A 26,131-nucleotide genomic window follows, 5' to 3' on the forward strand; every position below is an offset into this window, starting at 1 on the left:
ATAAGCAATGCAGACAGCCAAGGTCAAAAACAGCCAATCCTGCACAGAGGAAATGGGTACAGAGCCAAAAGAAAGAGAGGAAGAGGAAAGGCATTCCAGGCTCGGGGAATAGCAGGAACAGAGGCTAGAAAAGAATTAACCTATAGAATGTGGGAGAAAGATGAGGCAGTTAGACCTGGCCAGGATTGGCTCATACCCTTGAATGACCTAAAGTCATGGAAGTTAATAGTCCACTTCCCCTGGGGCGATGGCAAAAAATAAATAAATAAATAAAAAGTAGGCAAGGAGCTTACAACTGGGTTCCCCACTGCAGGTCCATATCCCATAAGAGAGTGTGGGAACCCTTTCTCCCTCACAAATCTCACTCCAGTTTCAGCTCAGTTGTTGTCTCTTCAAGCCCACCCAGCCTTGCCCCCTCCCCAAATGCCTCCATCCACAGCTGTTCTGCTTTAAAGGCTGGGTTCACAGAGACTGTTTCCATCTGCTTCATCCTTCCCAACTTCTCTTCTAAGCTCGCTTTCTGCCATGTGAACCTCCCCTTTCAGCAGCTAATTATCCTGCATGTCTTCTTCATATAGTTAGTACACTCTCCTTCCTGGAGTTATGTATTTTTCCTCTCCCTACTTTTCCTTTTGCCCTGATTTCTTCAGTACTTTTATTTTTGGCATGGATCAAGACACATATAAACTTTCTGTTGTCCTATAACTGTTCTGTTAAGAGTTTTTCTGGGCTAGATGCTAAGCTTTGTGGACCTGTTTGGCAACTACAGACCACATTAGGGCTAGCGCTGTGCTGGGCAACCCAGTAGGTGCCTAATTCTTGCCTACTGATTGGCAGTTTGATTAATATCACTTAACCCACTCCCAGCCATGCTCAATTATTGGCCCATTCACACACAAGCCTAGATTACTGAAATCCTATCCCCTTATCCCTTCCACTGACATTGTGACCCACCAGCTTTCAGCAGAGCCCAAGTAATTTGAGGGCTTACACTCCAGTATCATTGCTCCCTGAGTTTTTTGGACCTGGTCACACCACCAGAAGACATGAAATCCAGAAGTCTCATCCAGGGAGAGAGAAGCTCCCGCCACTCCTAAGGCCAGCTTCATAGATCCAGCCATAGCTCAGGGAAGACTCAGGGTGTCCCCTCCTAAAGCCCAGCCTAGAGGTCACAGTTCAGGAGTTGTTGAGGCCACAGGCCTCGGGGCACCAGGAGGCAGCCTCAGGAGAAAAGTCTGCAAGGAGCCGGGTCGTGGGAAGCCGGCCTTCTCCCTGAGTAGTCGCCAGGTGCTGCCCTCGATGGCATAGAGCAGTGTGAACATGCGGTTGACGGTATAGACAGTGTCACCGCGCACCACCGCGGTGAAGAGCGCTCCTTTGCTGTTGACAAACTGGCCAGGCAGCGCCGTCCACTGGCCCGTGGCCAGGTTGAGGCAGTCGATGGCACAGTGTAGGAAGTCGTCAGAGGGTCCGTTGCGTATCACATAGAGACTGTCACGGTGGGCCACCATGCAGTGGCCATAGCTCTGCGGGCGCCGCAGCTCGGCCACCGGTAGCCACATGTCGTCCCGCACCGTGTACTCCACCACGGCCGTGGTGTCGGCCGGCCGCCACAGACACACAAAAAGGCGACCACACGCCTGGGCGCAAGGCACGCCGGCAGCCGGCTGTGGCAGGTCGGCCACGAAGCTCCAGCAGCCCGTGGCTGGGTCGTAGCGCTCCACGGAGCTCATGGGCATCCGCTGGAACTCGCCGCCGATGGCGTAGAGGTGGCCGTCAAAGCCGGCCAGCGCCGTGTCGTAGCGTGGCTGGTGCGGGCTGGCGAACTCGCACCACGTTCCGCCTTCGGGGTCGTAGCAGAAGCCGAGTTCCACCACCTCCTTGCTGGCGCCCCGCACGCCCCCCACGATGTAGAGCTTGTTGCCCAGCGTGGCCACGCCTGCCAGCAGCGTGCTGGCTTCCAGGGGCAGCGCGGCCAGCGTGCGCCACGCGTCCTCCTCCTCGTCCAGGTAGCACACCGTCCGTGACTCGTCCTCCAGGAAGCCGGGAGCGGGCGTGTGCGTGCTCACGGCCACATAGCTGCTGGGCCGCAGCGCCGCCACATAGGCTTGGGCCTCGGGCAGCACCAGCTCAGCCGCCAGTTCGCGCGCGCCGTCGCAGATGAAGAGAGCCGCGCTGTGGAACACGTCGCGCAGGCCGAAGGCGGCGGCCGCGTCGCACAGCAACGCGCAGTTGTCAGACGTGAGGCTGTGCTCCAGGAAGCGCGCCAGCGCCGGCGCCTGCAGGAAGGCGGCGCACTCCACGGCCTGCAGCAGCTCATCGGCGGCCGACAGCGCCGGCCGCTCGCCGCGAAGCACCTGCAGCGTGGTGCGGAAGCCGCCCGCGCTCAGCGCTCGCAGGCGCACCTCGGCCGCGCGCGCCTCCCGCATGCCGGAGCGGAAGAGGCCGCGGAAGAAGCCACAGTGCTCCACCAGCAGGGTCTGGTCGGCCTGGAAGAGCTGGCCGTCCACCCACACTAGCACCGGGGCCTCGGGGCCCCGTGGCATGACGAGTCGGAGGGGCAGAGGCCACCAGTGGAGGCTTGCTTTCAGCGGCCACCTACTCTAGGGCTCAGCGGAAAAAACTTCCAGGGCGATATAAATATCTCCCTGGCTAAAGATAGTATGGCTCATGTGATGTGGTGGCTAGCAGGTTGGATGGCCGCGGGCCAGAAGGCATCCGGAGACCTAAGGGATCACTCACTCTTGTATGGGAAATGGTAATAGTGACCATATACTGAGCACCTACTGTATGTCGGGCACTGTTAGAGATGCTTACAAAGACAACTCAGTTAACCTGCCCTAAACCAGCTGTATGCCCTTGTACTTTTAAGAGAAAAGAGAAAATATTGGTCAGCGTTTGTTTTGCAGCCAGTCATTGTAGATGCAGTATGCATCCTGAGCAGCAGCAAGAGTGGCCCCTCCAAGCTCCTTCCCCAGGAACTACACTCAGCCTGTCAACATCAAGCCCCTATAGCTCTGAACTGGGTCTGTGAGCATCCGTGCTTTATCTTAGTTTATTTTCTGCATCCATTAGCAAGATGCGTCTTAAGGCGATTGCTGCTTTGGTTTCCAAAAGGTTTCTTATAGACGCTCTACTTACGGATAATAGGGGAAACCTGTATTGGGACAGTGTCTGTAAAGTGTTCAAAATGAGGCTCAGAGAATTCACATGATTTGTCCAGGGTTATTCAACTGGGAAGAAGCAAGGACAAGATTAATACTCAGCCCACCCTATCAGCTGGTGGGGTGAGGGGATTCTTGGGTACTGGAATGGGAAGTCAGAGGTGGGGCAAATAGAGTGAGCCAGGCCAGGGCCCAGAACAGAGTTCTAACTTGGCCAGGGCTTCTGTCCCTGACCCTGGACTAGTCCAATCTCTTTTTGAGCCTGGATTTCCTTCTTTGTAAAAAATGGGAGGGTAGCAGGTAAACATCTGATAAGACCTTGAATGTGGAAGTATGTCCTGACTTGGAATGGAAATGGGAAGCTGATGTCTATTCCTCATTTGCCAAGACTTCTCCATTGCTGTGTCTCCAAACTTTAGGAAAAGGAAAGTGGTGCTGCTGATCATATATCTGTGGGCGGAAAGGAGAAACACTTCTTGAAATAATAACACTTAACACTTAAATTGCACTGTGCATCAGATACTTTTGTAAGCACATTAATTACTATAATCCTTGCAACAATCTCATGAGTAAATACTATTATTTTCCCTCGTTTTAATGATATTATTCATTTATTGCTATAGCAACACTATATGAGTTAGATGTTATTAATGGTCCCATTTCAGAGATCAAGAGACTGAAGCACCAGGAGGTTCAGTCAGTCATACACCCAAGGTCACATGGCCCAAGGTCTCATGGCCTGAAAGTGGCAGAGTTAGGACTGGCATACAGCCAGTCTGACATTAGAGCATGTGTCCCTAACCACTGTGCCTGCTGACTCTCTGCTACAAATGCTAGGCAATTACCTTGTGCCAGGAGATCACAGTTGAAAGGAACTTAAGGCTCATGTGGTTCAACTCCTTCATTTACAATAGAAGATCAGAAAGGGAATTGCCCAAGGTCATTTAGTTTGGGGCAGACCGCCCCAGTCCTCCTGCTGCCCAACCCCAGGGCACTTTTCCTACTGCACAGAACGTTCCTGACCAAAATGTCAGATGGAAGGGAGCTTAGTGATTATCTTCTCCTGCCACCTCATTCTACAGGTGGGGAAACTGAGGCCCAGACCTGTATAGGATGGTGTCTGACATTCCAGAGACGTTCAACTGCAGGACTTCTTCAGGAGGATGGAGAGGTTCACAATGACAAAGCCAGAGTTGGGGGCAGGGGAACTTCCCTCCCCTCTAGGACACAAGCCTGCACAGACCCTCTCATATGATCTGCAGACCTAATACAAATGTACCTCCCCTGCTAGGGAACTCCCACCCAGTTTACTTCATCAAAGCAGAGCCAGGATGTGGAGATCACTTGTGTGAGCCTGGGAAGCCAAAGGCCTGGAGGAGGCAGCCAGAAATATCCTGGATGCTCTGCCCCAGGGACCAGACAGGAAGAGGAGGAGTGCATGGAGGGGTTGGGTAAGAGTCCCCATTAATACTATCCCAGGCCCTCTGCCAGCTTCTCTCCTTCCGTGAGACCAGACATTGGCTGAGAGAGAACAGGCTGACAGTCTTTTTCTTGGAAGAAGATAGGCTCTATAGTGCCTAGTCCTAACTGTCCTTGCTTGTGGACTCAGGAATACGAAGAGGGTGTCTGGCTATCCCCATTTCACAGATGAGGAAAGGAAGGACTAAAGTTGGCATGAGTTTTTCCTTAATTATGAAAAAAGATGTGAGACTGGATTGAACCCTATCCACTGACCCCAGGTCCCAGTCCAGCTTCCTCTTCTCACCTGCACTAGCCTTGTCTCAGGGAGAGAAACAGCTATATCCAGGCTCAAGCTAAGGGGTGGAGCTAGGGAGGGGCTGACCCTCAGGGCCCCAAATGGCCTGTTTCAGGCACCTAGTAACTGGCAAACTCAACCAGATGGAGTCACTGCCTGAATTTCTCATGAAAGCAGGAGTGGAAAAGAGAGCAAGTCCCCCTTGGCTGAACCTTGCTCCCAGTTCCAGTTTTTCCCAAGTCCAGCCCAGGCCTAAGTGGGTTGGGACACTGGTGCACACACCCAGCTCCCACCTTCAGCAGTCAGGCAATGGGGAGAGGGTCACCCAAGGTGGGGGTAGTAGTTATGAGGCTGGGCTCAGGACCAGGCCTTTGGCTGCATCCCAAGGACCCAGTGGGATATTGTCTGCAGCTAGTGAGTTTCCTCCTTCCAGACAGTGAGCGTCCCTCTGGGACTTGGAGAGGACAAGGAACTATCCTAGCTGTGGGCAGCCCACGGAGTTCCCAGGCCCTGCCCGACCCCACACCAACCTCCTTCTCCACTTTGCACTCCCCACACTGTGCAAGGTTGGAGGTGGGGCCAAGGAAAAGTGTTATGTGTGAGACTCCCTGAGCTTCTCTAGAGCACACACCCAGCCTCTTTTGTCTCTATCCACAATTATTGGCCCTCTGCAAGAGATCTGTTAAGTGGACTCCTGGGCCCTAACTTAAGTAGGAGTCCCCAGTCTGATGGAGGAGACATAGCCCTTGCCCTGGGAGACCTCCACCCACAAGCCTGATGGGGAACTGCTGGCCTTTGCCACCCATGGTGGTATTTCTGCACACAGGATGGTGAGGAGCTTGCCTCGACCTGAAGAAGGAAGAACACTGGACTAGAAGTCAGGATTCCTGCTGGACTCTGATGCTGGGACTACCACTGACTTGTAAAAGCTACCCAACCTCTCTAGACCTCATTTCATCTGTAAAATGGAGGTTGGATCTGACTTCTAAGGTTCTGTTCAGCTTTGACAGCTGATTTTATCATTGAACAACCACACAGAAGTGGTTGTCATATTGTACCTCCAGAGAATACAGTGACATCACAACAGGGTCTCAAAAGCTTAGCTTTATGTGAAATAGCTCCTGAATGGTTCGTGGCAGGGGTAGGACTTGGCATCCAGAAATTCTCATAGGTGCTAACTGTCTAGATCTGTACATTCCCCGCTCATCCACTCCAGAGATATCTAATGAGCACCTGCTGCATGTCCACTGATAGGCTGGTGCAGCATCCTCTGCATTTTGAGTACTCAAAGGCCTCCTGTAAGAGCCTTGAAGAGGGGTGGTGGTAGTAAGGAGGGTTGAGCTACTTACTCTAGCAGAATAACCTCTCTCTTGACCTGAAGTGTCTAAACTTCTGGTCACTAAACACTTGTGGCTTCTTGATAGGTGAGAATTGTGTGCTATTCATGTCCAGGGGAAGTGGAGGGAACTAGCTGCTGCTTTTTTGGAGCATGGGCCAAGGTCTGGATGGGACACTTTCTCATTATCTCATTTAATCCTTAATATTATCCCTATTTTAAAGGTGAGGAACTGAGTCTAGGGCCATGCTACCCTGAACAAGCCTAACCCTGTCTGATCTCGGAAGCTAAGCAGGGTCAGGCCTAGTCAGTACCTACTTAGTACTTGGATGGGAGACCACCTAGGAAGACCAGGTGCTGTAAGCATAAAAAATAAAAAAATAAGGGATTGTAAGCTGACAAGGTCCTTGTAATCAGTGAAGTCAACCAAGTGTTGCCTCACCTAAAAAAAATAAAAAGAAAGAAAAATAAGTAAAATAAAAATAAAATAAATTAAAGATGAGGAACTGAGGCCCAGAAGGACAAAGTAACTTATTCCAGGGTCTGACAGTAGGTGATAGATTCCAAAGGCCTTTGAAGTCCACAACTGGTAATTTGAGTGCTGGACAAGCAGCCCGCAGATGAAGAGACTGAGGATGGGGAAAGGGACTGGTTGTGGCACTGTTTTCCTCCCAAGCCTCAGAGGAAGGGCAGACTTTGAACACTGAGCAGTCACAGCTGAGGGCCTCAGTAAACCAGCTGGCAACCAGTTTGAATAATCTCTGAACTGGAAGGGAATTAAGGGTCATCTCATCCCATCCCATAACTCATGATAGAGTCTTCTCTATGACACCTCCTTGAAGAGGTCACCCCTTGGTTGCCTTCAGTGTTGGGAGGGAGGGGACTTCCCTACTTCAAAGACAGTCCCTGAGCTAGAACGTGCCTCCTTGCAGCTTCCATGTACTGGGTTGGTAAGAGTTTTAAAGGTAAGGAAAATAACTCCTCCAGCATCACACAAACAGATTAAGTAGCAGAACCCAAGTTTATACCTGGTTGGGTCTGTGGGGGATCCACAGTTTGCCTCTCTCCGGCAGCCCTCCCTCCAGTGAGACTAGTTTCTCCACAGACCCCATCCAGAACAAGTCTGTCCTCAAAGAACTGGGGCCAGCCAGGGATGTGGCTGGAACTTGGCTCCCACTTTCTCTCCTACAACTCAAAGGAAGTTGTAGGCCATTGACCATTAGTTCTGTGAGCCATTCTGACCTGAGGATGTATTCTAAACAAATTCCTCCCAACACCTTAGAGTCTTAATAACATAGCTGGTTTACCATGATCTCCCAGAACACACAATTAGGCTGAGTCAATTGGCATGTCCTGTCCTGGAAAATAAATTTCTTTTTTAGTTGAGGAGTCATTATTACCATCAGGCTCTGATCTCCTGCCCTCTGCCTGCTGACTTGGGTTTCCATGGTTTCTCTTGTGTATAAGTAGTAGGTAGAGTAGCTGGGGTGGGGTGGGAGGGAGGTTGGGGTTGGAGGGAAAAGGGCTGCAGTGAGAGGTCTCTGAGACTCCATGCCCTTCCCCACTCTAGCCTGTAGTGTATTCCAAATGAGAGGCCTCATAAGGTTCTGGAAAGTACTCAGGCCTGAAGGCCCAGGGCTGATTCTGTCACTTTTAGGCCTGAATCACGTCATGAAATTTTGGATTTATTTCCCCCTTTCTTAGTATTATAGAAAGGGACAAAAAAAGCCTAAAGAAGTGAGGGGACTTGCCCAAGGTCACCCAGTAAAGGAGCTGGCACTACATCCTGTGTCCAAATTCCCCATGGTGGCCCTTTGCCCTGTCTCCAGAGTGAAGATTTACCCTAGGAACCAAGGGGAATGACAGGTGACCCTGTCAGGCTCATCCACCAATCCCAGAATCATTATAGGCAAGAGGGAGTGCCAGATTTTCCACACTAGGCCACAAACACATGCAACTCATTAGCTCTTATCAAGGAGCAAACAGTAATCCAGGATGGGTTAGGTTTCTTGAAGCTGGACACATATTGGCCATGAAATATTAGTAAGAAGTTCTCATCATCCCTGTTAGGATACTGAATTCTGTCTGGGTGCTGCGCTGCAGCATTGCGGGAGAGTCCCCCCACACAGAAGGGCAGAGTAAGTTGTATTTGAAGGCTGAGCTGGCTATGACCTAGAGAAAGGGCAAGGCTTGGACTTGAAACTAGCAGGCTTCCCGGAGGAGGAGGTGGGGCCAGCTGGGAAAAACAAAGGGAGGAATGGATTTTCTTGCTGGTGGGAAGAGACTGAGTGGAGGTTCAGACAAGGCTGGAAACGTCTTTCCTCTCTATCTCACTACCCTGGGCCTCCCTCTCTCCTGTCCTTGTCCTTCCCTGCCGGGTCTGGGGGTGGTCCCGACATTGACAGCGCCCGGGCTCTCGAGGCCAAGCATGGTGGGGTGCGCGGCTGGCTGAGCACTATCCCTTGCGTCGGAGCGGAGTGAGTGAGCCCCGCGGGGGGCTCCCGCAGCCCTTACAAGGAGTTTGGCGGCGCTCGGGGCGGCCCCGCCCGCCGGGCTCCACCAGCCCCTCCTTTCCCCAGCTGGAGCCGAGAAGAGGGAACACAGCTCGCTCAGCGCGGGGCTCGGGGCGCGGACACCGAGGGGCCGGTGGCAAGTGCCAGGGGAGCCTGAGACTCACTCCTGAGGGCCCCGACGGGCGGGCACGCTGCTCGGGGCCCTGGGGCCGAGGCACCGTGTCCCTCTCCGCAGCGTCACCATGTCCTCGGTGTTCGGGAAATCCCGCATGGGCAGCGGGCCGCAGAGCGCGCCCCTCGAGGTCAACCTGGCCATCCTGGGGCGCCGCGGGGCAGGCAAGTCAGGTGAGTGGGGCAACTGCGGGGAAGGGAAGGGGTTAGGCGGGAACCGGGGAGACGGAGCGGTGAAGGGAACCAGGGACTGCATACTGGCGGGCAGGCTCTTCCACTGGCTTTGGGGGCTTCCTGAACCCAGGTGGGTTGGGCAAGACACCGTGATTTTCTTCTTCGCTTCAGTTTCTCTGTTGCTTGGCGCTCTCTCTGCTTTGTTCTCAGCTCCTCCATCTCTCATCTGTCTTCTGTTCCTGCAATGGCTCTCCCTGGAATGGCTCTCCCTCTGTCTCCCTACTGTGTCTCTATGCTTGTGTCTGTGACCACAGCTGTCTCTCCCTTCTGTCTATCGCTGTGTCTCCCAGTCCTCTGTTGGTGTGTCTCTTGTGGCCCCCACCTCTATCTTTTCTGGGTGGGTCCAGCAGTCAGCTCAGGTGATTGTCACCAAAGGGACCTGTTAGGTCCCTAGCTCAGGGCCCCTGAGAGCCTTGCTACTCCCTGATTTAGGCTTGGGATGAAAGAGACACCGGCCCCTGAAGGGAGTTGGTAGAAGTCACTGGCCATTGGCATTTCCCAGGCTACACTCCCCACTCCCTTCCTCAGTTCCCTTGGATTCTGGAATAAAATGTGCATTCTTATCAAATGTATTTGTTTCAAGCCAGGCTCCTCTCTTGACTTTTTGGAAATAGGTTGGACTATGGTCCCAGGTGCCTGGGACTTGTCCTTGATCAACCAAGATCTTGGGCTTCCACTGAGATCATTTCTATCAACACTGAACTCTGCCTTCACCAGTCCTGGCAGCTCTCACCCAGCTGGAGCGAAGGGGGTGAGAGTGGGGGTATCACCATAGGCAGAGACCTAGAAAAAGGGTCCAGACCTCCCCTGCCGCTCACAATCTCAGGGAGCTGATGGTGGGAGGGTCAAAGGGGCTCCTCCACTGGCTGTTTTCCAGTTACAGCCATTAGTGAATGGGCAACATGGGCTCAGCTGGCTGTGGGTCTCCTTCCCCAGTGTGTTCTTTGAGACTCTCTGGGGGCCTCCTCTCCACTTTTGAAGCCAGCCCTCTGGCTCAGAGAGGGAACTCTGAATCACATTTTCCTACAGAAAAGATTTGCCCTCTTCCCTTTGAAACTCAAATTGTTATCTGGAGCTCTATCACTGATACAATTTAGCCAGTGACTACATGAATGAAGGAATTTGAATTTAAAAATATGTATTCCCTGGGTATTACTTTGCAAACTGACACTTGGGAATCCTGGGAAAGAATTTTAAGGATTTTCTTTAAAATATCGCATTACTTTTTAAGACTCCAGTATAATAGTTGGCTGGCCTTTGGCTTTATGTGGTTAAATTCTGAACAAAATCAGAGTCCTGTTACTGCATTGCACCTGGGATAACTTCATTCTAGAGTTTTACATTCTGTGTGGCACCATGATGAGTGTGGAGGCCCTCGAACCAAGATTTGAGATGTGTAAGACTGAGGACCAGAGTGTGTTTACTTGGGACACAGATCTCATCTGGAAATTCCAGGCCCTCAGGGTTCATACCACCGCCAGGGATCACCCACTGATTAACTTGGCTCTTAATCTCTCTTTGGCTCATAGCCAAAACTGAAAGAAATGCCCCGCATTTCAGAATCTTCATGACTTGTTCAGGATGGGGATGCCTCCCTTCAGTTGGGGCTGACCCTAAGGTAACTGGTTGTATGGGTCCTGACTGCCTAGTTTCGGTCTTCATAGACACCCCTTAGGCTTACCTCTCATTGCTTTTTCTTGCCATTAAAAAAAAAAAAAAAAATCACAGGATATACCTGAAGGGACACAGTTCCCCATATTTCTGGTTTCTTCTGAGCCTCTCAAATAAACTCTCAGCTCCCAGCCTCATTCCCCCAGAGATTTGAACTTGGTGTCAGCCAGGGGTCACAGAGGCTAGATAAGGCCTCCCTAAATGAAAGGGGCAGCCTCCAGGGGCCAGCAGCCAGACACAGCAAGGGAGACTGAGCCAATTTCTTTCTGCTTCTTACAGCCCTGACCGTGAAGTTTCTAACCAGGAGGTTTATCAGTGAATATGACCCCAACTTGGGTAAGAAATCACTCCTTTCGGTTCCTTCTGCTGTGCCCCACGTGGATCCCCCACCCCTCCACACACACATCTACCTCGTAGTGGGCCCAGGTGTAACCAGGACCAAAAATCTCGGGGCAGATGGGAGAAGCCACCAGGATGACTCAGGCCATGGGGGAAAATGCTTTGAATGCCAAAAATACATCTTCCACATCCCACCCCAGACAACTTGGAGGTTGGCCAAACTCAGAGAACTGTGTGATTTGCCCTAAAATTTGAGGTATGAGACTTTTAAAAAAATTAAACATAGCAGAATGTCCACATTCATTAAGTGTTCTTCAAGATGGTCACTCAATGTACTTTTCCAGAAAAGCTGGACAAGACATATGAAAATCCTTTAGTAGGACTGGCTTCTGAATCAGTTTTTGAACAATGAAAGAAAACCCATCTTGTTTTCTTGCCATATCATGGTATGTTGGAAAAAGGGGTGCTCTGGGGTCAGTCATAGGTGAGTTTGAATCCTGGCTCATTCACTTATTGACTGTGTAACCCTAAGGCAGTTACCTAACCTCTCTGTGCTTGTTTCCTCATCTGTAAAATGGGCATAAAAATACCTATCTCGGAATTACTCTGAGGATTAAAGAACTAATACATGTGAAAGATCTAGCCTAGTACTTGACCCAAAGAAGACACTAAATGCGTATTCATTTCTCTTTCTTCCTCTTCAAATAGCTTCCCATCTATGGTAGCTGAAATTCCCTCAAATTAATCAGACCAGTGTTTCTGAAAATTATTTTTAGCAAGACAACCTTTTCCTCAAATAATCTCTTACATAGAACCCCAATATCTAAAACAAACAAAAGCAGAATTTTATTAGTATATATGTAAGCTAAAGCTCACATTTATAACATTTGTTATTGTAAACTATCCACTGAGACAAATGGGGTGTCTAGATGCTTTTAGCCTTTTAAAAATGAAGGTTGCAGTCTTGGATTGTTTTCCTCATTCATAAGAATTGAATAAAGTATTTGTGGGACCCCTCAGGGTCCCCCTCTCAAGAAACCCAGGCTCTGGGGCACGGATTGGAAAACCTGCACAATACAGCACTTCCTGCAGCAGGCCTCTGATGGAATGCCACTGTGACACCTGGAGGAAAGAGCTCCTTAGCCCATTGGGGCCCATCAGCCCCTCAGTACAGGCTGGAATGTTGAATCTCAGTGTTAGAGCAGGAAGGGACCTCAGGGCTATTTAGTCCAGTGGATTTTAGTAGCAGAATCTCTTCTTCTAGGGAGATCTTAAAGAGAACCCCAGGGTCTTGAACAGAGAAAGTGGAGGGGCTCCCCTAGTAAAGTCAGGGATATAGGGCAAGGTGACTCATCCCCTGCTTGTCCCTCAAAGTTCTGTTTGACCACCTGCGCTTTGACACAACCCCTCCGTGCTACAGCAGAGGAAATAAGCCTAAGGAGCTGAGGCTTCTGAGCCAAGGTCACACAGCGAGTCTGAAGGGAAGCTCATTTATTTAGCAGAGGTCAATGCCCACGGGTGTAGGACACATGATGTGATTGTGTGCTGGCCAGGGGAGGTGCTGGGAGAGGCCAGAACATGAAGTCAGATGGAGTGGGAGAACTGGAGACAGGAGGAAGTGGGGGAGTTGGGAAGGAAGACATAAGCAGGGGTGTCTGGGAAGGGGTAACAGAGATTTTCTAGGATGGTGACGCAAAAGACGGATTCTGCCTACCTCAAATACTGCATACATATACTAAAATCTATTCACTGTCTATCTGAAATTCAAATTTAACTAGGCATCCTACATTTTATTTGGTAACCCACTTCCAGTCTCTCTTCCTCCCTGCCCCCCATTCATACATGGGTCCCGCCAAGGAGCCTATTACAGTGGTGGTTTGAACTTCCTGACTGAGTAATTTTGCAGATCTGACCTGCTTGTGGAACGTGTGGTTGGACTATGTGGGGGGCAGCAGCCCTGCAATGGTTAGTCATCCCACTCTGAGAGCCTGTGAGCTGGAGAGATGACCAGATGCTCTCCCTCCACCCATTCTGGGAGGCCACTGCCACTCCTCGGGGGTTCTGTTCCACTGTCTAAACATTTTGGCCACTGGTTCCAGCAACAGCAGAGACACTGGAACCAGAGCCTTTCCTTCTGTGGAGAAAGGTCTGAGCATCCAAGGGCAGAGTTAGCCATCAGGAGATGGAAAACCACTCTATCCCCTTTTCAAACATCTTCCAAGAGCTTAAGCTCAAAGGGAACCTCTTGAGGATGGGAACCTGTGTAATTTGTTCCCATTTTCAGCATGGTACACAGTACGAGGAACAACATAGATGTGTGTAAACATGAGGTTGAATTTTGATTTTAGGATTACCCTTTAAAGAACAGCTCCTATTATTACCCACGTTTTATGGGTAGAGAAACTGAGGTAGGGAGGCTCAGTGATTTGCCTACGATCATGGAGAAGCTCAGGTACAAAGAAAGAGGAGACACCACTCCAGTCGCTCTCCACTGAGGGAGGCCTTATTCAATGGAGAGCCTGGAGTCACAGGTCTGCATAGCTTTTGGCTCTCTGAGCTTTGGTTTCCCCATCTGCAAGATGTGACTAATAGACTGCTCCATTAGTTGTGCCTTTTTATGGGTCATGACTGTTAGAGCTGGTAGAAGCTGAGAGATTCGGTGTCTATGAAAGAGTTTTGCCTGTGCTGAGCACTATGGGAGCGGGTGGGGGTCTCCAGAAGAGCGTTCTCTTGAAGTGCTGGGGTCATCTCACCTGGCGTGCCCAGGACACAATGATGACTTCTCTCTTGCCCTCATCCTACTCCAGCAAGGACACAAGCACCATTTCTGAGGCATCATCCTAGACACACTCTGACCTGACATCCTTTGGTGCCTTTTAAAAAATTATTATTATCAATGAGAGAAAAATGCTTTGGGAAAAGAATCTTCTCTCAGCGTTAAAATCCACAGAGTATTACTTAGAACTATCAGTTATGAGGCCCATATATTTAAAGACACCAGAATGACCTGAGGGCAGAGACTAGGTGATAGGAAGAAAGGACGTTACCTTGACTTGGAAAAGAGCCCCCACCCCCAAGAGTCACCTCACTTGCAAAGGAGGAGCAAGCTGGATAAGAAGATCTCTGAGCTTCTTCCAGCTCACTCATGTATTTTACACATCCTCAACTGAACTGGAAGCTTCTGCTCTTCCCTGTACTCTGTCCAGACAGAGCTGGACGATCTACTGGTCCACTGAGCAAAGGGAATAAGGGGATCCCAAGGGGGAGGCAACCTAGCCTAGAAGACCTGAGTTCAGATTCCTTCTACTAGTGGTGTGTGGCCACGGGCGAGCTCCTGCCTCTTGGGCCTCGCCTCCCTGTCATCTCTCTACAGTCAAGCTAATAGCAACCTCGAAAGGCTATTGTGCTAAAGGGACTACAGGAGATCAGGATTGGGCTAATATTTTTCCTTGGACTGGGCACGACATAGTGCCTGTTTGGGGTCAGAAGCTGTGGAGTGCCTAAAAGGGGTGCATCAGACAACTTGAGCAGGAAACTAAAGAAAAATCTGAACAAGATGTGGACATCTGGGGACAGCTCTTCTTGCACCAAATATAGTTAAACATTTGGGACATATTTTCCATTAGATTTTTTTTTTTTTTTTTTTTTGTCTTTGAATAAGAGCGGCATTTATCCAAGTCCCCAAAGCAGGCTGAGGACGGGAGCTGTCTGTGATTGCTGCTGGCTGCCAGTGGACCTGGCATGTGTCCAGGCCTGGTTTGGCTGCCAGTGGCCCTCAAGAAGTGTTTTGACTCAGCCAGAGTTGGGGGGTTTTCTTCTCACAGTGACTGCTGCCAAGAAGGCAGAGAAGGCCCCATTTCTGCCCAGAGGGGTCTTTGGGGTCACTTGGGAGACGGGGACACCCAGGGAAAGGTGAGGGCCAAGTGCACTCACACACGTGGGCAAGTGGCACAGGGGAAGGGGATAGGGAGAGTGATTGCCAATATGGCAGCGAGGTCCTCTTTGCATGCCTGGCCACTTGCTGCTTTCTTGGGTTTGAGATCATAAAAACTAAAAAAAGTAAAAACTCATCCAAATAAGGTCAGTAGTTTAGTTTATAATATGCTATCAATATCTATTTCCTGGTTTTGATCATTGTACTATGGTTACGTAAGGTGTTAGCACTGGGAGGAGCTGGTGGGATGGTACACAGAAACTCTGTACTATTTTATAACTTCTACATGCGTCTAGCGTTATTTCAAAATAAAAGGAAAAAAAACAAACACCTGAGAATATGAACCTGCTCTATAAACTTTGGAGTACCATGGTCTCCACTGTCCTTTACCAGGTACTAAATTCCTCTGCTATTATTTTGACAAGGATTATTTGTAAAACCTTCTTGAGACTTCTAAAGGGGGTCTGACCCCCAACCCATCATGTCATGCACTTCTCTTTTCCCATCCCTTCTTCCACTGGGGGCAGGAGGATTGTTCTTGGGGGCCTCCTGTGGGCCAGGTACTGTGGTTGGAGGGGGAGAGGGTAGAGAAGCTTCGTTTGGGAGGGAGAAGCTGGCAGTGTCACTCCTGAGGCCTCTGCTGCTATTTGATTGTGGGCTACTCACTCCATCTTGCTAGCTTGGTAGGTGGACCCAGAACACAGTGCCATCTCCCATAGTGTGTTCTGTGAGCGGCCTCTGTTGCTCTGAGCCCTGAGAGGTAGAGCAGCATCTCCTTGGTGGGAGGTTCTGCCCATGTCCTCCTTTGGACGAGAGCCAAGACTTTGTAGTAGTCCTAGCTCAGTGAGCCTTGGAGCAGATCCCTCAGGGCTGCACAGGAGTCCAGCACAGAGGGAAGCTGGGACTCAGACCCAGTTCTTCATCAGTTGAGTGGCACATCCTGCTTTTAACCTGGCTGTCTGTTACAGAGGACACCTACAGCTCTGAGGAGACTGTGGACCACCAACCTGTCCACCTGAGGGTCATGGATACTGCGGACCTGGTAACATTATCCCCGTTAGAGCTGAGAGTCAGTGCAGCATCCTGAGAAGTTCTGGCCCCTTTTAAGCTCCAATTTGCTGTGTGACCCTGCATGAGGCTCTGACCTCTCTGAAACTGAATCTCTTCATTTATCAAATGAGAGGAATGGGATGGGGCCTGTGTAAACCAGATGATCACGGGCATCAGCTCTGAGACCCTGTGCTCTGGAGCTCGACGCTTGTGCACACATGGAGACAGGTGCACACACATTTATACTCCCCTCGGCCTAAGTTCCCCCCAATGCACACATCTCCCCTGTGTCGTTACTATCCCCTGCCAAGGCTGGGATGCCAGTTATTCTCAGAAACCAAAGGGGCATCATGAACCTGACCTAAAACCAGCAGTGACCAGAGATAGCTAGGTCTCTGTAGGGGCCAGGCCAGAGTCTTGGCTTTGTGCCCCAGAGGCCAAGGTCTCCAAGTCTCTGGTGGGGTGGTGGGAGTGAGGCTTACGAAACAATGTCTCCTTTCACACCAAGCCAAATCCACACTCAAGCGCCCCTTTGACAAAGGCTCTGCTGGGGAACAATATACAAAGTCCTGGGGAGTGGAGAGGTGGGATGGGGTATCTCAGGTGAAGGCCTTTATCCCATCTTCCTCTGACCCTGACCAGGGCTTCCCTCCTTTGCCCCAGGACACTCCCAGGAACTGTGAGCGCTACCTGAACTGGGCCCACGCCTTCCTAGTGGTGTACAGCGTCGACAGCCGCCAGAGCTTCGAGGGCAGCAGCAGCTACCTGGAGCTGCTTGCTTTGCACGCGAAGGAGACACAGCGCAACTACCCTGCTCTGCTGCTGGGCAACAAGCTAGACATGGCCCAGTACAGGTGAGCGTGGCGGTTTGTCCCATACCTCCAGAGCTCACTTTCCTCATTTGTGAAAGCCGAGTATCATCTTCAGGAATTATTTGGCTGCTAAGAACAATAATCTTTCGAATTAGGTAAAAGGGGATGTGTTGTAAGGGTAGGTAGGTGCGGTCTTTCGGGCAGCCAAGGACAGGAATGGAAGGGCATATGGGCAGCACAAGGGCTAGACCCTGAAAGTTGGAACAGAGGCCGCTCCTTCCATCCTCATGGGGCTCTGTGGTCTCTGTCCGCCTCACCCATTTTTGCCTGAGTCTCTATGACCTTCTGTTCCCACTTGCTGCAGCTAGCTGGTCATTCTGTGCCCAATTCCAATTCTAGGGAGAGAGGCTCTGAGTGGTTTCTTGGGTCAAATGTCTGCTCTGGTTTGGCAACCATCTCTTGCCTCACCCAGAACGGCCCCCAGGCTCTCTTCCACAGCTGGCGGTGCTCAGGACAGATTCTCTTAGAAAGGGTTGGACTTGAATCAGGGGTCACAAACTGGGCCAGAGGGCAAATTACCACTGAGTACTGCAGCCATATTTTGTTTGGCCTGCACAGTATTTTAGAAAACCTGGAATTGGAATGTTTTGGGGCAGAATATGCTCTCTCTAGCTGACCACAGGCCTTACCACTCCCCATGGCTAACCTCTACCCTCTCCACACATTCAAGTTGCCTGGCTGGCCCTGGAGGCATTTGAGACTGTGATGCCTCCACTTGATAAGTAATCCCACTGGCCTTCTCCAACACTGACATTCATCCTATGTGGCCAGTCCACCTGTGAGGTACGGTACCTTCTACCAGCCTTCTACCTGTCCCTCCCTGTTCATGACTGGTCACTTCTGCTTTCCCAGGCCCCAAAGGCACATTGACTGGTGGTAGAAAGGAGGGGACCCTTTGTTGAGAACAGGTCAGATGGGCAGTGGGGAAAGGAGGGTACAATCTCATGAAAGGAGACCACATTACAGGCCTTCAAAGGCGGGCAAAGCTTCAGACCCCGATAAATTTCATCCCCAGAAATGAGGGAAGTTGTGTGATCTTAAAGGCAAAAGGAATCACAGAGCCACCAGAGCCTAGAAAAGGGATTAGAAGAATGGATTGTGATACACTAATTTTCAATATGGCGGAAAAAACTAGACCACTCTTTTGATCCCCATCTTTGCCAAAGGGATTATCTAAAAATAGTTTAGGAGCAAATAACAAAGAATCTGGGCTCAAATGAAGCAGCATCAGTTCCCTAAGAACAAGTCATGACAATTTATCCCTATTTCCTTCTTTGATCAGTTCCTGAGGTTAGTGGATCAGGATTTGATGGGCACAGTAAATCTAACTTTTAGCCGAGCATTGATCAGTGTCTCCCATAATTGTCTTGCAGCTAAAGGGTAAAATGCAGTTTAGACCAGTGGTTCCCAAACCACTGATAAAATTTTCACCAGGCTGAGACAAAAGAATAAGATAATGTTACATGTCTATGTCTCCTATTCACACATTCATGCACTCATGGGGTCCTTGTTTCTGAAAGTTCATTATTCAAACCCCATGATGACAAAGTTTCAGATTCAAATTTATCATAAAAGTACGTAATACTAAATATCCTTTGAAAAGGTGTTCCTCAGGAAGCAGTGACCGTGCAGCCAGGACACCGGCCCTGAGTGGGGAGGGGATTAGGTGCTCGGCCCCCGACCCTTTTTGTCCCAGTCATGCTCTTGGTCTGGTACTCTCTGGGCAGCTAGCCCTCTCCCAGCCCCCTGCTCCTGCCAAACTAACTTTGGCTCAGAAACCTTTTCCTCTGGCACCCACCCTAGTGTCTCTTCTCATCTCATGAGCTGTGCCATTATCCTCAGGAGTGATGGGTAGGGTGGCTCAGTGACCGAGGGGTCGGGGGAAGAGGGGTGGCCAGAAGGATTCAGCCCCTGGAACCTTGGCCTTAAGACCTTAGGGACTCCTATCCCTACATCAGACCTACCCAAGAACCAGTTTTCTTTTTCTTCTCACCTTGATTCCCATAGCTTCCAGGTCAGAAGCTTCCAGAACCCTCTCGGTTACAAATATTCAATCCCACCATCTCCGGAGGTGGTAGGGAATCAAGCTGGGAATAGGTGCTGCTCCCTCTCTCCTTTTCCCCTTCCTCCCGATGAAATGTTGTCACATTTGCTCTCTCCTGCCCCTCCCCTCGGCTGGCAAACAAAACTCTCCACAAGCCCTGAGATCTCTGCCAACCACAGGCGTCCTGAGTGACCTCGGTCTTCCATGCCTCTGTGGTCTCACATCTTTCACCCCAAACCACTGCCTTTCTCTAGAGCTGGTCCCACAAGCCAGGGCTCATTTCCTGACCAAGGGCCCATGTGAGGGTAGAGGAGAAATAGAGCTGGGAATGGCCATCTTCCGCCAGCCATGGGCAGGGTCTAGGCAGGGACTTTGGGCCAACTTCTCCCTTACTCTCAACCTTGTTCCTAAATTCTGGCTTTGGTGACATCAGCCACTATTTATTAAGCACTGACTTTGTGCCAGGTACTGTGCTAGGCACTCAATACAAATTGTCTTTCTTAATCCTAACAACCCTGAGAGGCAGATGTCAATATCCTGTGTTACTAATGAGAAAACTGAGCCTTAGAAAGATGAAGATGACCTGGGTCACCAAGCTTGTAAGTGAGGAGCCGGGCGTAGGCCCAGGCCTTCCCGACTGGGATGCATGCTCCTGACGCTGCCTCAACCCTCTTCCCCACCAGGCAGGTCACAGAGGCAGAAGGTGCAGCCTTGGCGGGCAGGTTTGGGTGCCTGTTTTTTGAAGTCTCTGCCTGCCTGGACTTTGAACACGTGCAGCACGTCTTCCATGAAGCAGTGCGGGAGGCACGGCGGGAGCTGGAGAAGAACTCCCTGGCCCGGCCCCTCTTCATTTCCGAAGAGAAAGCCCTGCCCCACCAGGCTGCACTCACCGCCCGTCATGGGCTGGCCAGCTGCACTTTCAACACGCTTTCTACCGTCAGCCTGAAGGAGATGCCCACCGTAGCCCAGGCCAAACTGGTCACTGTGAAGTCATCCCGGGCCCAGAGCAAGCGCAAGGCACCGACCCTGACCCTACTGAAAGGCTTCAAGATCTTCTGAGGGCCCCCCTGAGGATCCCAGGCTCGGAGGCTGGGCAGGGCTGCAGGATGTCTGATGGAACAATAGCCTGCACCCTCTGGTGAACAGAACAGCTGACCCCCGCTCCAGCACCAAGCAGTAACACCCAGTTCACTGTGTGAGTTGGAGGGACAGGCAGGAATGCTGCTCCTAGTCCCTCAAGGGCCTTGGTTTCCATGCTAACCACTGCATTCTCTGACCTCAAAGGGAAAGCCACCTGGACAACCCAGACCCCTGGGATCAGCCTGAAGCAGGAAGAAATTGCAGTGTCCATCATGATACCAACCCTTCCTGCTCTGGCTATAGCCAAGCCAGATATGGCCCCTAGTGGCAGCTCTGGGTGGACAGTTTTGGGAAACCCTGTATAAGCGTAGGCCTGAGAACATCCTACAGGAGGGACAGCTCTGAAGTCCTTGCGCCACCTGGTGGACTGCAAGGGCAGGGCAGCTGTAGGTTTTGGAGGGCTGGGGCCTGGCCCTCCTATTGTCTTCTGACCTCACAGCAGCCCCAGGCAACAAACCCCACTTTTTATCCTAGTAATAGCTACTTTAAATAATCCTATGGGACAGGCTGTAAGAAGCAAAGCCACAGGAAGGTCTATTTCCAGTACTTTTCCTTTCAATGAGAATAGAAGGAAGGGACTGTGGATTATCCAGTATAGGGGACTTCTAGAGTTTTCATCAGAAGGCAGGGACCCCTTATTTTCTCACCTTAAATTAAGGACTCTGTCCATAGATCCTCAGGACCAGCCTCCTCAAGGGTAATGATTCAAAGCTGCAGAACAAAGTCATTCTAGTGACAATGACCCAGGACTTGAGGGAGCCCACAACTGGCAGTATCAGACATACAGTGTACGTCATCAGCATGCCCCGGGCGCGTAGGTAGAAACACAGTATACCAGTTTGTAGTCCAGCAGGACCCAGTACCCTTGGAAATGGGTCTGAGTGTTCAAAGTCTTCTTTCATAAGAGAGAACTGAAAGCATTTCTGGTTCAAAAGCGAATTTTTGCATAAATTATTTGGGGTCAACACCACAGCTGTATAACACAATGCTGTGGCACAGGCACAGATCAGGACACTCCCTCGGGATCCCATGGTTAGCAAGAGAAGGGTCTCAGAGGTAGGGAGAGCCACATTTTCTAACTCTGTTTACCACAGGGCCCCTGGCCCAAAGGAAGTCTTTCATGGACCCTCAGCAGATATGCAGATAAAGGAAAGGACTCTAGTGGGAAGAAGAAGCGGGAAGGGGATTGAGCCCAGAATTCTGCTCCGACTCCTGCAGCAGTTCCAGGAGCTTGGATTGAAAACAGGAGCTCTAACCCAGCCTTCAGCCCCATTCTGTAGATGGAGAAGCTGAGGTAAGAGGGAGGCTGTGATCTCCTCCATACCACCTGAGGAGTCCTGGCCAGGCTTCCTGACCCACAGGCTGGCTATGGATTTTGCATTTTTGCCCCAAGTCACTGTATGGACCACCGCCATTTGAACAAACTATGCAATTCCAACTGCCCATATCAGAAGCGTTTTAATAAACAGGTGGGGTTTTTTAAATAACAATTTTAGTTTGATGGCAGTTTTTTCATTTTATTTGCTAACAACATGGGGGCATTGCTCAGCACTCTCACTAGCTCTCAGATTCTTGTGGGTCTGGAAGGAGAACCAGTGCCACGTCCCTCTCTTTTAACTCAATTTCCACCTGGGCCAAATTTGGCTTTTCTGAGAGCAACGTCTCTCTTAGGATGTTCAGATTATTCTCATCTTTGGTTCCAGCTTCAGCCAGGTATAGGACTTCCGGAGTTTGTTTTTCTGGAAGCAGCATCTTTTGATCTCTGAGAGGAGAGAAAACACCATTGAATGTGGGTTCCCTGACCTGGGGTACTGAGTGGTTGGGGCAGAACTGGGTCTCCCAGATGGGACACAGAGTTTGAGGGGAAAATCCAGTAGTCAGTTCTGAGAATTGCTGGGGGAGAAAGCCAAGATGGTTTGGTGTTCTTTCATTAGAGAAACAGCTTATACTTGCCTGTGCATTGCTCACCAAATCCTCATTACCACCTGTGAGCTTAACTATTACTGCTCCTCTTTACAAAGGAAATGTGATTCAGAGAAGCCAAAGAAGCACATAACTGGGACATGCATTTAACTGAGTCCTGTGTTTTCACCAAATCACATTTTCTCCTATCCCAAGACTGTCAAACTACTTAGCGTGCAGGTCCTTGTCAGCCCACACCACATCCTCAGATAAACTGCAGGAAATTCCTAACCAATCTTCCTGCCTCTAGGTGCTTACTTGTCCAAATCAGCCTAAACACACCAGTTGTTTCTAAAGCCCCAATGAGCACACATCACTCCCCGGCTCAAGTACCTTCAGTGGCTTCCCACTGCCCACATCTGTAACCTGGCAGTCAAGATCCAGCCTTCCTTCCAATAACTCCTCCAAATGTCCTTCCTCCAAGATGGTTTTACTCAAGGTACACTTCTTGGCCATAGTAGAGGGAGCCAACTATGGTTAGAGCTGACTGCCCAGAGAATCTGCTTGGGCTACAGGGGGAGCAGCTCAGTGCCTGCTACTCCAGTGGACAGCCACCTTGTCTCTGAGTTGACCTTGCTTAGGGGGATACTTCCTGATGGGGTGAGAGAGGCAAAGTCACCTTCTTAGAGGCTACACCTCTCTGGGCTCTTCTATATCCTGCATCCAGAATGATCTTGCTAAAACATAACTTTTCATGTCCCTGTGCAAAGCCCTTCTCTGAATGCACATGAACTAGAACCTGAACTCTTTAGGATGGTCCCCAGGGTATAAACACTCTGGGTCCTGCTGCCTCTATCCTCCCTCTCTCCCCACAACCCAGTGCCACCCCCCACCTCCCACCCCATGCCCCTCTTCACACTCAATGCTACAGCCACACAGGCCCTCCTCCTCCCTCCTTGAGCTTGGTGCATGTTTTCCCTTGGTCTGGAAGGCTTCCACAGCTTACTCTCCCTCTCTTTGCTCTGAAGGCCCCAGGTCCTTGCTCTGTGCTCCCATAACACTCTGTATGTCACCGTCCCACAGTCACTATCTGCCACTCTGAACTACAGTCAACTCCCTACCAAATTAAATTCCATAAGGCAGGGGGTGAATCTAACTTGTCCACTATTGTGGCTCCCACTCGCTGCACAGAGCTTGGTATAGAGCAGGTGCTCAGTTCATACCTGTGGAGTGAATGATGAATAGGGGTCATGGTAGTTCATAGAGACGAGTTCTCAATGGGAAGGAACTATGTGGGGTTATTCTTTTTTACTTTCTAGCAGAACTGTGAGGAAAATCCATAGATGATACAAAGATTAAGCCAAACCTTCCATGGATCCTCAATGATCTCATTCTGTACAACAGGAATAAATAACTCATGCCTGCCCTATTCTACTGAACTGTTTTGAGGATCAGATGAGAGAATGTGAAGATGCTTTTAAAATTTGGGGGAGGGAATTCTCATTATTATTGTTGCAAAGTTACTGATAGTGATGATTGATGGGTATATACTAATTGTTGAATGCATGAATGATGAATTAATGAATTAATGGGGATGAGTGAACCAAGCATTTATTGAGTAATTTCTAGGATCAGACACTGCCAGTTGCTTGGAGAAACAAAGTTGATTCAAATGTGGTCCCTGCCCTCAAGGGTCTCTCAAATAGCCCTGAATCATCCAGAGAGTTTAATTAAATGCCACTGCCCAGGTCCCCCCACAGACCCTTTGTGTCAGAATCTCCAAGGCGTGGTACAACATTCTGTATTTTTAATATTCCTCCTCAGTCGATTTTGTTGTGCATCAGGGTTAAGGAATATTTCCATTACAAAAATGTTAAAATTACCCCAGGAGACTCGACTAATCTCGGGTCTCTATCTGAGCCCTGCACTTGGCCTTGAAGCAGGGCAAGGCTTTCCCCTTCAACAGCATCCCTAACTCCGCAATAGCCCCCATTGAGCACTCCCCACAATCCTAGGAGGAAGGAACTGGTTAATTATCACCACTTATAGAAGGAGAGACTGGTTTGGAGGTATTGAATTTATTGCCCTTCCAGTGAGCGGCAGAGCAGGGATTTGAACCCAGGCCTGGGCAACTCCAGAGCCAGAGATCCTGGCCTCTGAGACAGCCCCTACCCTGCTCACTGGCTAGGGCCAGAGGGTGGTAACTGGGGATGGTTGTTAGTTTCTCAACAACTTTGGTTTCCCAAAGGACCTTGAAGGCTGCATCCTTCTATCCCAAAGTATGGGCAGCCAAGGCCCATAGATGACCCTTTCCTAGATTTCCCTTGGGAGGACAGGATCCCCACCTTCCAGAGGCCACCCCTAGACCAGCTCCTCACCTGTTTGCCTTGATACTCCTTCCCAGGAGGACAGTGCTTATTAAGACCACCACACCCACCAGGACAAAGATGGAAATATTCCAAGGAGATGCTGTGGAGGGACACACAAGACAGAGCCTTGAGGAGAGGCTGGTGGCCCTCAGGCCCACTAACAATTGGGGTTTGAGCTCTGACACAGCTCACAGTATCAGTTAGCCTCTGTTGTGGACTAGGTGTTGTAGAGCAACTCTAATTAAGGTGAAGATGAGCTCCCTGCAGGGAACTCTGTGTGTGTGTGTGTGTGTGTGTGTGTGTCTCTGCTATGGAGCAGCCCTAATTTAATGGGAGACAGCACTGCAGTTGGATAATAGTGGGGAGGGCATGAGGTGAGTCAAGATAAACTTCCCAATCTTCAGAGTTTTGCAGGGGACTAGAGTTGTGCAGTGCAAGGACAGGAAGGAAGGAAGAGAAGCCTCAGGAGAGGGAGGGAAGAAGGGAGGAAGAAAGAGAAGGAGAGAGGGAGGGAGGGAGAAAGATGTGGCAGTTAAACTGGATTCAACAACTGTCCACAGGTAGTATATAAAGTGGTTAATCTGAATTTGGGTAATCAATATTCATCCACGTTGTATCAAAATGAGGCAGGATCTAGCCTCAGAGCCTTTGCATTTGCTGTTTGCATTTGCATTTGCATTCTACCAAGAATGTTCTTTCCCCACATAATCTGCATAAACTGGTTCTTTCACCTCCTGCAGGCTTTGTTCAAATGTCAGCTTCATAGTAAAGCCTTCCTTGACCACATTACCTACCCTTGCTACGCACTTCCCATTCCCTTTCTCTGCTTAATTCTTCTACTTATTTTTTTTCTCTTAGCCCTGGAATCATCCAGAGAATTTAACAAAATGCCACTTCCCAACTTAGACTCCATGCATTTAAGTTGTTTATCTTGTTTATTTTCTATTTCTTTCACTGAAACGTGCTCCATGAAGGCTGAGATTTTCATGTTTTATTCACTACTGTAACTCCAATGCTAAGACAGTGCCTGGCACACAGAAGGAATTTAATAAATATTTGTGAAAGAGTGGATGGATGAGTAAATGAATGGCCATGACTTGAAAAAAAGGAGGGCGAGGCTCAGCAATATCCTGGGTACTAAGACTCCTCAGCCTCAGTCCCTGCCTTGGAGGAAATGTGCAACCTGTTGTAGAGGAGGGGACCATGTCAGGGGCTTTAGCCAGAGTCCACTGTTTGTGTTTTGTGTTGAGACCATATACACCCTCATCCCCAGACACCAATCCCTTGCCACTTACCATCTTCTACCCGAAAAAACCAAAGCATTTCTTCCAGCAGCTCCTGAGGCACCACAGTGCCAGCTGGGGCATGGGTAACCCCCTCACTGTGGACCATGTCACGCTCCTAGTTAGGGTATGTTTATGATAACGAAGTCCTTTGGCCCCTTTGGCCCCTAGATACTCTCCTGCCTCCTAGGTTCTGGCCCCCGGGCAAAGCTCTGCAGACCCCTGGAAAGAAAGCAGAGAGCATGATTGGATATCCCAACCCAGTTTGACCTCTCCTCCCTGCCCAAACCCAGCTCTCCTCTGGCCCAAAGTTATAGGACCAGAACAGCCTGACTCTGGAGCAGGTGGGACCT

General features: G+C 50.1%; 3 protein-coding genes across 3 annotated transcripts; 1 reads left to right on the plus strand and 2 right to left on the minus strand.

Moving 5' to 3' along the window:
* Positions 1 to 264: 264 nt before the first annotated feature.
* Positions 265 to 9,480, minus strand: KBTBD13 (kelch repeat and BTB domain containing 13). Its single transcript, XM_039865291.1, has 2 exons — positions 9,199 to 9,480; positions 265 to 3,614 (listed from the first exon to the last, which is right to left on the minus strand). Exon 2 carries the CDS (start codon positions 2,544 to 2,546, stop codon positions 1,170 to 1,172), a length of 1,377 nt encoding a protein of 458 aa, XP_039721225.1. The 5' UTR covers positions 2,547 to 3,614; positions 9,199 to 9,480; the 3' UTR covers positions 265 to 1,169.
* RASL12 (RAS like family 12) lies at positions 8,469 to 25,564 on the plus strand. The gene is made up of 5 exons (XM_039865295.1): positions 8,469 to 9,114; positions 11,125 to 11,181; positions 16,087 to 16,160; positions 16,832 to 17,022; positions 19,768 to 25,564. The coding sequence occupies exons 1-5, from the start codon at positions 9,012 to 9,014 to the stop codon at positions 20,141 to 20,143; spliced, it is 801 nt and encodes a 266-aa protein (XP_039721229.1). The 5' UTR covers positions 8,469 to 9,011; the 3' UTR covers positions 20,144 to 25,564.
* Positions 21,664 to 25,930, minus strand: SLC51B (SLC51 subunit beta). The gene is made up of 3 exons (XM_039865296.1): positions 25,791 to 25,930; positions 24,505 to 24,595; positions 21,664 to 21,986 (listed from the first exon to the last, which is right to left on the minus strand). Exons 1-3 carry the CDS (start codon positions 25,885 to 25,887, stop codon positions 21,782 to 21,784), a joined length of 393 nt encoding a protein of 130 aa, XP_039721230.1. The 5' UTR covers positions 25,888 to 25,930; the 3' UTR covers positions 21,664 to 21,781.
* Between the last annotated feature and the right edge of the window lie 201 nt (positions 25,931 to 26,131).

This window comes from Pteropus medius, unplaced genomic scaffold (genome assembly GCF_902729225.1).
Source record: "Pteropus medius unplaced genomic scaffold, Ma_sr-lr_union100, whole genome shotgun sequence".
Classification (NCBI taxonomy): domain Eukaryota; kingdom Metazoa; phylum Chordata; class Mammalia; order Chiroptera; family Pteropodidae; genus Pteropus; species Pteropus medius.

What these genes read in the sequence shown, in the direction of transcription:
- SLC51B (XM_039865296.1), bottom strand. Translation starts at nt 25,887, where the DNA reads ATGGTCCACAGTGAGGGGGTTACCCATGCCCCAGCTGGCACTGTGGTG. An exon ending in GTTTTTTCGGGTAGAAGATG is followed by an intron (nt 24,596 to 25,790) that starts GTAAGTGGCAAG and finishes GTCCCTCCACAG; the next exon opens with CATCTCCTTGGAATATTTCC. An exon ending in AGGAGTATCAAGGCAAACAG is followed by an intron (nt 21,987 to 24,504) that starts GTGAGGAGCTGG and finishes CTCTCCTCTCAG; the next exon opens with AGATCAAAAGATGCTGCTTC.
- RASL12 (XM_039865295.1), top strand. Translation starts at nt 9,012, where the DNA reads ATGTCCTCGGTGTTCGGGAAATCCCGCATGGGCAGCGGGCCGCAGAGC. An exon ending in TGAATATGACCCCAACTTGG is followed by an intron (nt 11,182 to 16,086) that starts GTAAGAAATCAC and finishes TGTCTGTTACAG; the next exon opens with AGGACACCTACAGCTCTGAG. An exon ending in TCATGGATACTGCGGACCTG is followed by an intron (nt 16,161 to 16,831) that starts GTAACATTATCC and finishes CCTTTGCCCCAG; the next exon opens with GACACTCCCAGGAACTGTGA.
- KBTBD13 (XM_039865291.1), bottom strand. Translation starts at nt 2,546, where the DNA reads ATGCCACGGGGCCCCGAGGCCCCGGTGCTAGTGTGGGTGGACGGCCAG.